Source organism: Anabrus simplex, chromosome 2, assembly GCF_040414725.1.
Source record: "Anabrus simplex isolate iqAnaSimp1 chromosome 2, ASM4041472v1, whole genome shotgun sequence".
In the NCBI taxonomy this organism is placed as follows: Eukaryota; Metazoa; Arthropoda; class Insecta; order Orthoptera; family Tettigoniidae; genus Anabrus; species Anabrus simplex.
In genome coordinates this window covers 771,539,439-771,552,781 of record NC_090266.1, presented here as the reverse complement: position 1 = coordinate 771,552,781, position 13,343 = coordinate 771,539,439, and the positions used below count along the sequence as shown (strand labels likewise).

Sequence of the window (13,343 nt, the reverse complement as noted above, 5' to 3'; positions counted from 1 at the left end):
CATGGGAATAGCCTTTCCAAAATCTAACCAAACGCGAGAAAATACAGTGGAACCTTGTTAGTGCATTCCTCATAAAGGCGATTTCTCACATAGCACGTCATAAATTTGAAGTCTTGATTCACATCATATTAAATCTAAATAAAAATACCTTGCTTATCACTTCACAAATTTTCAGTATTACCACTTAGTATGATCGCATGTTTCCTATCCCTGAAAATGTTCTTTGTCATTTCCAACGTAACTAGTCTTGCCATAAATACTGTTACAACTTGAAAACTGAAAAACGCAACTATCATGAGAGATATTTTAATTTGCTTTCAGTATGTTGTTCTTACATGCATTCACTACACACAGCACCAATCACTTTTCGGAATGGTCACCATTTGCACTGACACTGGCTCTTGAGTCTTTGTTGCCACTCGTCTGTGGTGGAATGCATGACATCCAAGGGAAAATCTGCCACTGCTGCCAACAAGGAACACTTTAAACTTTCAATGGTTGTGTATCTCCTCTTGTCGACAATGCCCTCAAGCACTGACGACAGTCGGTAGTCCAAAGGGTTCAGGTCTGGACTATTACTGGGCCAATCTTCAGGCGTAATGAAGTCAGAGACATGACGCTGAAGACACCCTTGAGTTGACCTTGCCTTGTGGGCTGGAGCAGAATCCTGCCGGAAAGTCCAGGGTTGGTTTCAAAACAATGTGCCATTTAAGTTCTTCACAATAGGCTCCAAAACAGTGCTTTCATACGCTCTGGCACTAGTTTTAACTCCCTTTTCACAAAAATGCAGCTGGGTGGCACCAAAATAACTCGTCCTCCACCAAATCATCATTCAGGAGGGATGATGGACCCTCTGAGTTTTTGGAAGTTTTTTTTACTGGCTTCCTGAGAAGTTGTTGCATAAACCCTATTGTTTTGATGATTGAAAGACTCTTCGGTGGTGAATATTTTCTCATCGGTGAAGAGGATTTTCTGATGACCATTATGGGCGCAACGCTGCAGGTAATGTAGACATTTTAGCACACTCATCTTCTTTAGGCGTGCTTCAAGGTAATGACCTGTACTTCGGCGATAAGCCATTAGTCCAAGGTCCTTTGACAGATGCCTGGACATTGACCTTTTCGAAATGTTCATTTCACGGGCCATGATAGCCTGCTTCCGTACTGCATCTCTTCAAACACGAGCCGCCACTGCTTTTTGTGCTGCTGGAGTCCTGACACTGCCTGGGCGACCCTCGTTTGGATAATCCTTTATAGTCCCGGTTCCAGTGAATCGCTCAATGGTCCAGTACACAAACATAGGCTGATTTTGAGCTCTTGTAGCATATTGGAAATGTCACTTGCAGATTTTCCAACTTTATGTAATGCTATCACAGCAACATGCTTTCCAAAGTCACCTCATTGCATGTTTAAACCTGTAGCTAAATGCTTCCTCTTTCACAGACAAGCTCATAATGGTTCAAGGTTAATGTGAGCATACTGGCGGTTCTTTACCCGTCTGCATCAAAAGTTTCTAACAGTATTTATGGCAAGATCAGGTAGATTAGCGCCCTTGCCACAGGAAGCAGGTTGGAGAAAGTTGCGTGAAAACGGGAAATGGCCTTGAATTCCTGAACTTTACAGGGTAAGTTACACGTTCGGGAAGCAAGTCGTTAGGCTCAGGAAAGTTCAGTTTTGCTCTCCGGTTTTCATTGATCAATAACCCAGTAAGCCTGTTTGTGCTTATATTCCGCATTCCATTCAGAAGTTAGAAATTTATTCTGTGTTGAGTGTTACAGTGAAGGATCGATTGAAGTGTTGTCACATTCAAGATGAGAGTCGGTCATTCTCTCGCACACCGCCAAGTTAAACCTCCATATAATTCATGGTCAAAGAGTGTGACCAAAAATAGAACTATGTTTAATAACCCACTGGTCCGAAATATAAGGCTTCAGTTGACAAGTTCTTTAGAACGAGTGTGATCTGCGATAATGCGCTGATACTTTTATGGGCTCCAGTGCAAATGTTTTTCTATTTTGATGTCCGATGTTTGGCACACCTTTAAAAAAACTGTTATGTAATAAGCCCCAGTGGAAAAGGTTTTCGTGTTTGTTCTCTCATTCTTTTCACGCCTTTTAATATCCTCATCTCATCTTTAGAAATGGTAGACAGCCTATATCTTTCACTGTACCTGTACATATACGACGTAAAATGCATGCACGTTGAAAAAAAATCATATCAAGTCTTAAGGCTTATATATCCCTGTTGGATACTTTATCTTTGTGTATGCAATAGTACGTTTTCTTGCTTAACACATTCTCTTTCCTAGTCCCCTGCAGGAACGTCCTAACAGTGTTTTTCTGAATAAACTAACCTCCAAAATCAGTCATCCACTCTGTGCCGTATTTAGAGGTTTATCACATTCTTACTTAATTTCTGTACGTTTTAAAAAATGCTATTTATTCAGGGCGTCGACCTAAGAAGATCATTTGCCCCTACTTTTCCCCATATGTTGTGAACCTGCGTGTATTTGGAAATGGTGGAAGTGTAAAGTGTTGAATGTGAGGAAAGGAACATTAAGGACGACACAAACACGCAGTCCCCAGGCCAGGAATATTAATCCTTTACAATTAAAAACCCCTGACCCGGCCGGGAATTGAACCCGGGGCCGCTGGGTGACAGGCGGACACTTTGCCCCTACACCGCGAGGCCGGACAATTTCAGTACATAGTATTAAAATTATGCAATCGTTTTCTTAAGCCTTTATTTCTTATGAGGAAACTACTACTATTGGTCACATTATTTACGCATTTATTACAGGAACGTGTTGTCTTTTATTTTGGCCGGGCTGAATGCCTCAGACAGTTGAGGCACTGGCCGTCTGACCCCAACTTGGTAGGTTCGATCCTGGCTCAGTCTGGTGGTATTTGAAGGTGCTCAAATATGTCAGTCTCATGTCGGTAGATTTATGTGCGTGTAAAACAACTCCTGCGGGACTAAATTCTGGCACCTTGGTGTCTCCGAAAACCATAAAAGTAGTTAGTGGAACGTAAAGCCAATAACATTATTATCTTTCAATTCGAATTGTGTTTACAGATCACAAGTCGACAAGTATTGCTAATCGACTCTGACATCGCCTTTGAGTTCGAATGACGACGAGATAGCTCGCTAGTCTACATAGCGAGAAAACTATATCGAAGATGATCAAATTCAATATAATAGCTAAAGTGCATAAATCTCGATAATGGAAAAAATAACACATGCTTAATCATTCGTAATAATGGATGCATCATTGATAGGGTTCTCGCTGTAACTGAAGGATAATACACAGTTTAATACAGAAATTTTCAAGGGACAGCAATAAACTGTCGTTACTATGGAGTTCTTGCGATAGCTGACTTCTATTGTATTTCAGTCTCATCGTATCAGTTATTGATATCTTGCAGTTTGAGATAACAAAATTGATTCCTACACTATCTAGCAATTTTCCGTGCATGTCATTTAAACCTTTTAGTGCCAGGGGCCTATGTTGTATGTTCAGATCTGATCTAAATTTTTTAAACAGTAATTTGTTTCAAAAATTACGTTTCCTGAAGGGAATCATAATTTAATTTGACTGACTGCAAATATTACAGTATTCAAGTTAGGTCTTTACAATCTGGAAATTACCAGCATTCCACCCCAGTGTGGCAGTGGGCTTGTCATTTATTTTTGCCCCTATAATTTGGGTGTAACTTTGAATATATTATATTTCAGTATTTGATGTTATCAAATAATATTCAGAATATTGTTTTAAAATATTTTCAGTAAGCTTCTTGCATGAATGTATTGATTGGAACAGTTTCTCTTTGTGCATACACTGGGTTGAGTGGCTCAGGCGGTTGAGGTGCTGGCCTTCTGATCTCAACTTGGCAGGTTGATCCTGGCTCAGTCTGGTGATATTTGAAGGTGCTCAAATACGTCAGCCTCATGCCGGTAGTTTTACTGGCACGTAAAAGAACTCCTGCGGGACTAAATTCCGGCACCTCGGCGTCTCTGAAAACCGTAAAAGTAATTAGTGGGACGGAAAGCCAATAACATTATTATTACTTTTGTGCATGTAGTATAATTTCAAAATATGTGGGTATTTTGTATAATATATTTCTATATGCTCTATCTGCCCAGGTCCATCTCTGGTGAGAGACAGTGTGCAGATTGTATTCTCTCTCCTGGTATGGACTAGATCAAATTTGTAATTTTCGTTTTTCTTTCTCAGTCTTATCCTTGGCTTTGACGGTATGAAAGTGACGAAGGTATGAGCGATGCTAGTAATGCCATTCCTTATGCAGCCAGTCCCTGTGATGAATGGCATGAAAGTATGGTTGATAGGGTCAGTTGGTGTGTGCATTTCAATGGGCTTGGCAGGCTGGTAAGGAACAGCACCTTGTTATCCAGTGAAGAAAGCAATGGGAGTCCACCTCACTTCTCATTTCCGTAGTATGCCTCTTCAGTTACACCTAGACTACTTATGACAGCTGATGGTGGATCGATTGAGGTTCCATCCAGCATCGGGCTGAGGACTCGACATACATATGGTCTGTGCTAAAGGGTTAATTTCCGAGCAGAATTGTTAGTGTAGCAAAGTGAATTTTCTAGAATTTTTGCCATTATTAGTATTGTTATTAGGTTACATAAGCTTGTGATATTTACTTGATGATGCATTTCAAAATTATCACAGCTTATTTAACGACTGCATGTACCATTTACAACTTCTTTTTTCTGTTTTATCACCTTTGGCATATATTTTCCACCGATGATAAAGCATTTTATTCACCACATTCTGAGGTCCCTAACAATTGCTAATCTTGTGCTACCACAGAAGTCCAGTAAACAATTTCCGTTCCTATTGTTCCACATCTTCTCCGATTACCTTCTCATATCCTTCAGTTCTGTTTCCTACTCTTGCATGAAATTGCCCATCAATATCTTATTCTTTGTGTTGATACTGACTACATCACTCAGTACTTCATAATATGGTACTTCATCCTCATCTGCTCCATGTGAATACATTGAGGGGAGCCTAATTCCTGCTACCACCAAATCTCTTTCCACATCATTTGATCATTTAAGTGTCTAACAGAAACTGTGTGCATGCTATGGGTCTGCTATGGAAGAACCACATTCCACACTTTGCCCTTCTTGTTTTAACACCTGTTACGAGTAACTTCTATACCTATGGTGGTATCTCTTCTTGCATAAATATTATTCACTTCCACCACATCCAGCTGAATTCTCTTTGTTGACTCAGCAAGTCCTCCCTTCCTTCCTTCCTTCCTTCCTTCCTTCCTTCCTTCCTTCCTTCCTTCCTTCCTTCCTTCCTTCCTTCCTCAAGCCCCTATTGATAGGGACTGGAAAATTTTGTGTTTTGTTGTAGCTGTGAATTTTAATGCGAATTTCAACTGAAAATGCGAATGATGCTTGCAATTTTGCAGGTAATTCATTATACAGTAAATGCATTATTTCTTATGAAAACCATGTTTATAGACAGAAGAATGTCCTTCAGGTGTTTTTCAACCATTACTATCAATTAGTACCAATTGAATTGGTTGATAAATAATCGATTTATACAGCAGTCATACGACTTTTTATAATTTATTACAGGTAAATGATATCTGCAAGATGCGAGATGCATGTCATTTTCTCCCTGAATTTTTGGTTTCATATACCTTTCGTATAGATTATTACTGAAAAGTTATACTGGTCTGAAACGTGGCGCGAGATGTGTGTTCCCACTTCCCGTCATTCTTTTTTGAACTTCGTTGATCACAGGATGAAGAGAATAAATCAGCATTAATCGTTGAGGTTATGAGGTGCATGGCTACAAATGCCCATGAGAGGGCTTGGAAGTAATGAAATTGAAGGTTTACATGCCACAGATTCCTCGACAGTGTTTTGCAGATTTTGTAATTGCAGAGTTACGTGGGGAAAGGACAGTATTGTAAAACATGTTCACAGTGATAAACACACAACAAAGCAATGAGAAAATGTTATCACTGTCGCTGATCCATCTCAATTTTGCACAAAATAGGCATCTATTATGAAGCGATTGGACAGCTGCAAATGCCGGAAAATCTCCAAAGATCACCTTGAAGGAAGAGAATACCAAACTTATCGCAATGCTTTCATTTGAACAGTGATTTTTCTTGAGGATTTGAGCATTTTGATTTGTTGTGTGCATGTTTTACCCCCATTAAGAAACTAATTTTCAGAAAACATATGCTAATTTTCAAAAAATAGATGCTAATTTTGGTAAAAATAGATGTTAATTGTGATAAAAATAGATTTTTCCAGTCCGTACTTATTGATAATGACAGCACACAGTCAAATTCTATTTCATTCACCAATATGTTTCCAAGGCTTCCCCTTTCTGTTAAACGAAAGAGAGAATCCATCACTCCCATAGATCCGAGGCTTGCTTAAAACTTTGTCAGAGGGGGCGTGGCACATTTCTGTGAAGTGGAGTGCTTTAATAATAATAATAATAATAATAATAATAATAATAATAATAATAATAATAATAATAATAATTGGTCATTATAGATTTAAAATGTACGGCTCACTTGACTGGGCAGTGCTCCTAGACATCTTGGTAGACTTTGGAGGGGATGTCAGTTTAAATTTCAAACTCCTTGGAGATATTCTCCCATGAATTTAACTTTCGAGCAAATGCTTGTTGGGGTTGGTTTGATAATTTCCATTTTTCTGACGTGCTTGAACTAGTGTTCCAGCTGGGCTGAGTGACTCAGACTGTTGAGGCACTGGCCTTCTGATCCCAACTTGGCAGGTTCAATCCTGGCTCAGTCCGGTGGTATTTGAAGGTGCTCAAATACGTCCACCTCATGTTGGTAGATTTAGTGGCATGATATTAAAGAACTCCTGCGGGACAAAAATCTGGCACTTCAGTGTCTCCAAAAACCATACAAGTAGTTAGTGGGACGTAAAGCCAATAACATTATTATTATTATTATTATTATTATTATTATTATTATTATTATTATTATTATTATTGTTAGTTTTCCATCAGTTGTTATGCTTGACGATTAGATGTGTATGAATCCTCTGGTACACTTTCTGGCATCAGAAAAGGACCTTATGCAGACATTTTTATTACCTGCTTACTACCTTGCATGCCTATTTTATTTAATTCCTCTTGCTTGAGTAATATTTTTTCTGTTATTATTGCACTTTAAAAAAGTCCATAATGATTAATTCACATTTTAAAATGAGTGAAAACAAACAATATGACGTGCATTTAAATCCATGGAGCAATTTACTATTGTCAGATATCCTTGTAAGAACAATGGGTTTTTGTCATTGCACCTTCATAAAACATGTTATAACATTAAATTCAACTTTAATACATCCCTATGTAAAACAAAAACTTTTTTTAAAGATATTACAGCACGGGAGATTAATCGTAACAATGGCCGCAAAGAAGCAAGAATTGAAGATGTTTTGTCCCCATGGTCCAGCTACGAATTTAGAGTTTCTGCTGCAAATGAACTTGGATATGGCCCACCTTCTGCACCATCTCCATTACATAATACTCCTCCAGATAGACCATACAAGGCACCTTCTAATATTGGAGGAGGTGGTGGAAAGATAGGGGATCTTACAATCAGATGGACGGTAAGAATACATTATCTGGTAGGTAGGTTTTATTATTTGTGTTGAGTACTTTTTTGATGAAGTTATCATAGAGCATTTTAAACTTTATTGTGGAGATAACAGGTCACACACACCTGAAAAATTCCTTCCCCTTTGCAGTACTAAATTAATTCAAATTTTGTTGAAACAACATTTCACACTACAGTACTTTATCTTTAGCCCTACTTTATCTTTTAACTCTTTAACATCAAAATTTGTATGTAGGGCACCTAAATTGCATCACTTGAGAAGGCCTGTAACATGGCAGCTGAGACCATATTACATTGTTATTGTTGTTATTTCTCACTTTATTTCTGTGATTGTGAAGAAACACACTGGAGCTATTACACACTGAACATGTCATGCTCATTTGTCATTTTTGACTTTTACATTCATAATTATTCTCCACAGAACGAGTTGGTTACGTGCCTTGGGTTGTGTAGCTGACGCCATTCGCTGAGTTTAGTGATTGTCAGTCCGCATTCTTGGGACCCAACATGAACAAAGTTTCCGATATTCAAAGTGTTGAGTCACAATTGTGTACAGAGAAGACCTTGAAGTGTCTGGAATTGCTGTAGAAAGTTCACTGATCGTAAACCACAATTTGTCACGGACAAACTCATCAACATGCTCAAACACGGGTACAGTAGCGACAGACTTGCGTCCTTGTTCATCTTCGTCATGGATGTCTATCCGCCCTTGAAATTTCAGACACTATTCCCGTACACTATCATAACTCATACAGTTTTCAGCATACACTACACTCATTCTGTGATGGATTTCAGCAGCGGTATATCCTTCTGCTTGCAGAAAACGTTTCACATTTCGCAGCTCACACTTGGTGGGAGTATTGATATTAGCGGCTATGTTCAATTGCCAGTAGCTTGGCTATGACTGGCGCATTGGAGCAGACAGTGGCAGAGGTTATGGAGGGGATGTTGCACAATGCACAGACCTGGCTCCCGACTATCTCTTGTTTACTTACTTGCACGATCAGAGGTTTGGAAAAGAAAAAAAAAACACCAGCCTTCATACTAGTAATATATTATCAGAAAATTAACAAAAAAAAAATGGTACATGATAGGAATTTTCGGGAATAAGAAATTTAAAAAAAAAGGTACGTTATATGAACTTTCTGGCTTTGAATATCATTTTACCCTGCTATATCCTAAAAACATTCAAATTTTGGAGGCAATAATTTCATTGCAGACTACTGTTACTGGTTAAATTAAACACTAATAACTCACTATGTATGTTGAATATATTGACTTATACTTATCCATTGCATCAACATAACTGACTACAGGAGAATAGGAGAGGAATTCTCCACCTTTCAATACAAAATTAAATGGAATAACTAAAAATGACACCATTTCATATGTGAAGTTTCTTACAATAATGGACTACTGTAGGCATTCTAACAATACTGGGTTATTTTGTACACGTTATAATAAATTGGTTGCGAATAGAGTTTATCTTTCACTGTTGTTTAAAAACTTGAATTCGAATGTGACTATCCTGTCCTTAATTACTCATCATCGCCAATAAATGTGGCACACTGTCATCCCCTTTACACATTTCATAGGCTAAGGAAATAATTGCTATGCTTCGCAGCATGTGTACATACGGTATCGTGTGTTCACAACTGAGTGTGGAGTTGTTAACAATCCATCCAATTTTAATCACTTAAATACTACCTACTAAGATAATGTTTTTGTCAAATGAAATTTGTCCATTAAGCAGGGAAATGTTTTCCAAAACTGTAAGGGGAAATGTGGGGTCCATCCATTATGCGATGGCATCTATTACGCAAGTATAGTGTGAAGGCCTAAAATCACGTGTTCACCATACAAAATGGTAGATTCACACGTATTGGATCCCCCTTTCTTTTTGTGACTGTAAGAGTGGAAAAAATGGTTCTAATACTGTATGTGAGTAAATATGGTATTATCTTCAGTAAATTATTTGTATTATTGTAATATATATTAAGCCTACATTATTTTATTATGTATCGATCATTATTATCTAAATATATAGCCTGGTTTTACTTAAAGACCCGGTCGGGAATGGAATGATGCCCCACCTCCAAGTATTTGAATTACTCCCGCTAGAGAGTTTCATCATACAACTCATGAGCGATGGTTGACGAATAAGTGGAAGAAGTAATGATATTATGTACCTGTAGTGGAATTAACTTGAAAATGACAGAGGAAATCGGGTATATAGGTGTAAACCTTTGCTGCCTTTACATTGTTTAACACAAATTTCACTATATATATATATTTATATAAATAAAGTGAGAAATATTACTAAATGATGATGATATCATTATCATCATCATCATCTTTATCACCCATCATCGGATTATTAGACTGAAACGAAATGTTTTTATTTTGTCTTGCAACATGTTTTAGTGTCAGCTTACCTTGTGCAGCAGTCGAGTTCCCTGCAGGAAAATGTTTGAAACTGTGCCTTTCCTGTTGATAGTCATCTTAACAGTTTTTGTTTTAGTGATATTCAGTCCATATTCTTTAAACTTGCCATTGCAAAGATTTAGCTTCTCCTGTACTTCTGCTTCATTTTCTCACCAGATCAGATCATCTGTAATTATTAGAGTGTTAAGATCTTTGCAATGTTCTTTGATAGATTTTTTGATCCAATTCATGACAATGATGAACAAGAGTGGTGACAAGGCTACTTCTCTGATGGACTCCTCCTTTGGTTTGACTCGATAGCTGCAGTCGCTTAAGTGCGGCCAGTATCCAGTATTCGGGAGATAGTAGGTTCGAATCCCACTGTCGGCAGCCCTGAGAATGGTTTTCCGTGGTTTCCCATTTTCACACCAGGCAAATGCTGGGGCTGTACCTTAATTAAGGCCACGGCCGCTTCCTTCCCACTCCTAGCCCTTTCCTGTCCCATCGTCGCCATAAGACCTATCTGTGTCGGTGCGACGTAAAGCAACTAGCAAAAAAAAAACCTTTGGTTTGAAACCAATCTGATCTTCCATCCCCTACTTGGACACAGCTAAAGCATTTTTGATAGAACATATTTACATTATCAATCAGGAAGTTTGGCACACGTATACCTTGTATACCTTCTAGGCATTCCCAGATTATCTCCCCAGGCACACTGTCGTAGGCCTTCTCAATGTCCATAAAAACCATCAGTAAGTTCTTACCATATTCCCAGTGCTTCTCTGTTAGCATTCTGATGGCAACTATCAGGTCTGTAGTGTTTCAGCTTTTCCTGAACCTGTGCTGCTCCTCCAATAATGGTTCTACTATCTCTCTGATTCTTCTTTCAGCTATCTTCTCTAGAAGTTTAAGTGAATGAGAAAGTAGAATGATGCCTCTATAATTTGCACATTTCTTCCTGTTTCTCTTTATATATGGAGGGATAATGATACCTATCATCTAGTCCTCCGGTATCCTGTTCTCTTTCCAGATGACAGAGAGTACTCGATACAACCACTGTATGCATTGTGCTCCAGTTCAGTTTCACAGTATATTAATATAGCTCAGCACGGTTTTGTACAGAAATGGTCTACCGTGTCCAATATGGCGGTGTATAGGCCCTATCAATTTCATTTCGGAATCTCTAGATAGGAGGCAAGAAGTGGATGTTGTTTACACGGACTTCTCCAAAGTCTTTGATTCCAAAATGATGCTCTACTCATCAAATTGTCAGCATATGGAATAGGACGAAGTGGTTTGGAGTGGATTAGAAGTTATCTTACTAATATTGTTTGCATAGTAAAATCTGATGGTATTGTGTCAAAGCCATACCACCCTACTTCTGGTGTCCCCCAAGTCACTTTTCTGAGCCCTCTTTTCTTTGTCATATTCATAAATGATATAACAACAGTTATACAGCACAGTAATTGCCTTCTCTATGCTGATGATTTAAAGATCTTTAAGGTGATAAATAGTGAGTTGGACTGTAAGTTGCTACAGTCTGACTTAAACCTCCTAAGTAACTAGTGTAAAAAGTGGCTACTTGGTTTGAATACTACAAAATACAGTACAATTACATTTTCACGTAAGTTGGAACCAGTAAATTACCCTTACCATTTATGCAATTTTCAAATAGCTCACGTGAATGAAATAAATTATCTTGGTGTGACACTTTCAAACTGTTACAGTCTTTCCTTCAAGAAACATTTGGACAAGGTTTCTAGGAAAGGGTTTAAATTAGTTGGCTTTCTGGAAAGAAACTGTGCCAAATTTGTTTTGCACTCTAATCAGGCAATCATTGGAATACTGTTGCGAGGTGTGGCTACTTTCTAAGCAGTATTTACAAAACTTGGAAAGAGTCCAATAAGTTTCATGAAATGGATCAGCTACATAGATTTGGGTATTTCTCTGTCTTTGATTATGAGACTTTTTGTGAGACTATGAGGACATTGTACTCCTGACTTTTTCTTTGTAAGTGTCTGACGAATAAAATGGATTCCTCAACATTATTGGAGTGGATTCCATTACATGTTCCTCGTCATAATACTAGGCAAAGGTATATTTTTCATCTGCCTAAAGTGAGAACCGTGGCTCAGGCAAACTCATGGCTACTGAGGGCACTAGCATTGCTGAATGAGGTGGGTGAATAGTGGATCTTTACACTCACTTTCCTACTCACCGTCTAAAAACAGACGTGCCCTAACGACTTCATGAATGTAAGGCCCTCTCTGTAAAATATGTAAATATGTGTATGTAAATGTCTCTGGATGTAGTTTAATCATGTCAGTTATTTAAGGAGTTTCATTTTTCTTTTTCTTTTATTTATTTATTGATTCATTATTTATTTATTTATTTATTTATTTATTTATTTATTTATTTATTATTATTACTTTTTTTTTTGCTATTTGCTTTATGTCGCACCGACACAGATAGGTCTTATGGCGACGATGGAAGAGGAAAGGCCTAGGAATGGGAAGGAAGTGGCCGTGGCCTTAATTAAGGTACAGCCCCAACATTTGCCTGGTGTGAAAATGGGAAACCACGGAAAACCATCTTCAGCGCTGCCGACAGTGGGATTCGAACGCATATCTTCCGGTTTCGAGCTCACAGCTGCGCACCCCTAACCGCACGGCCAACTCGCCCGGTTTTTATTTGTTTAAGCTGGTGTAAATATGCATATATAAAGGTCTCTAGGTTTAGTTTGAACTTGGTTATCATTTTAGGAAATAAGTGCTATTTATTTAACGTGTATTTGTTGTATATTATGTTTTATTGAATCATCTGTAATAGGGCAAGTAACCTGTTGATGATAAATAAATCTAATCTGTCTGTCTGTCTGTCTGTCTGTCTGTCTGTCTGTCTGTCTGTCTGTCTGTCTGTCTGTCTGTCTGTCTGTCTGTCTGTCTGTCTGTCTGTCTGTCTGTCTGTCTGTCTGTCTGTCTGTCTGTCTGTCTATGCCTTTACCATGTCAGTTGTGAGGTCATTAAATCCTGGGGACGTACTATTTCTCATGTTCTTCAGCTCAGATGCCACTTCTAGACATGTTAGCTGGTGTTGTGCTTCATCACTTGCACTTAAACTGCAATCTTCGATGGTATCATTTCGAGGACCTTTTCCATTTAATAAAGTATTGAAGTAGTTCTACATTTACCGAGCTCGATAGCTGCAGTCGCTTAAGTGCGGCCAGTATCCAGCATTCGGGAAATAGTGGCTTCGAACCCCACTG

The 13,343-nt window shown here is 38.3% G+C and overlaps 1 protein-coding gene across 1 annotated transcript in view; it reads left to right on the top strand.

The window, feature by feature from the left end:
* Positions 1 to 13,343, top strand: part of Cont (Contactin) — a 314,894-nt gene that overhangs the window by 224,235 nt on the left and 77,316 nt on the right. The window contains exon 16 of the mRNA XM_067141447.2: positions 7,411 to 7,646. Coding sequence (XP_066997548.2) covers positions 7,411 to 7,646 — 236 coding nt within the window. The remainder of the gene's footprint in view (positions 1 to 7,410; positions 7,647 to 13,343) is intronic.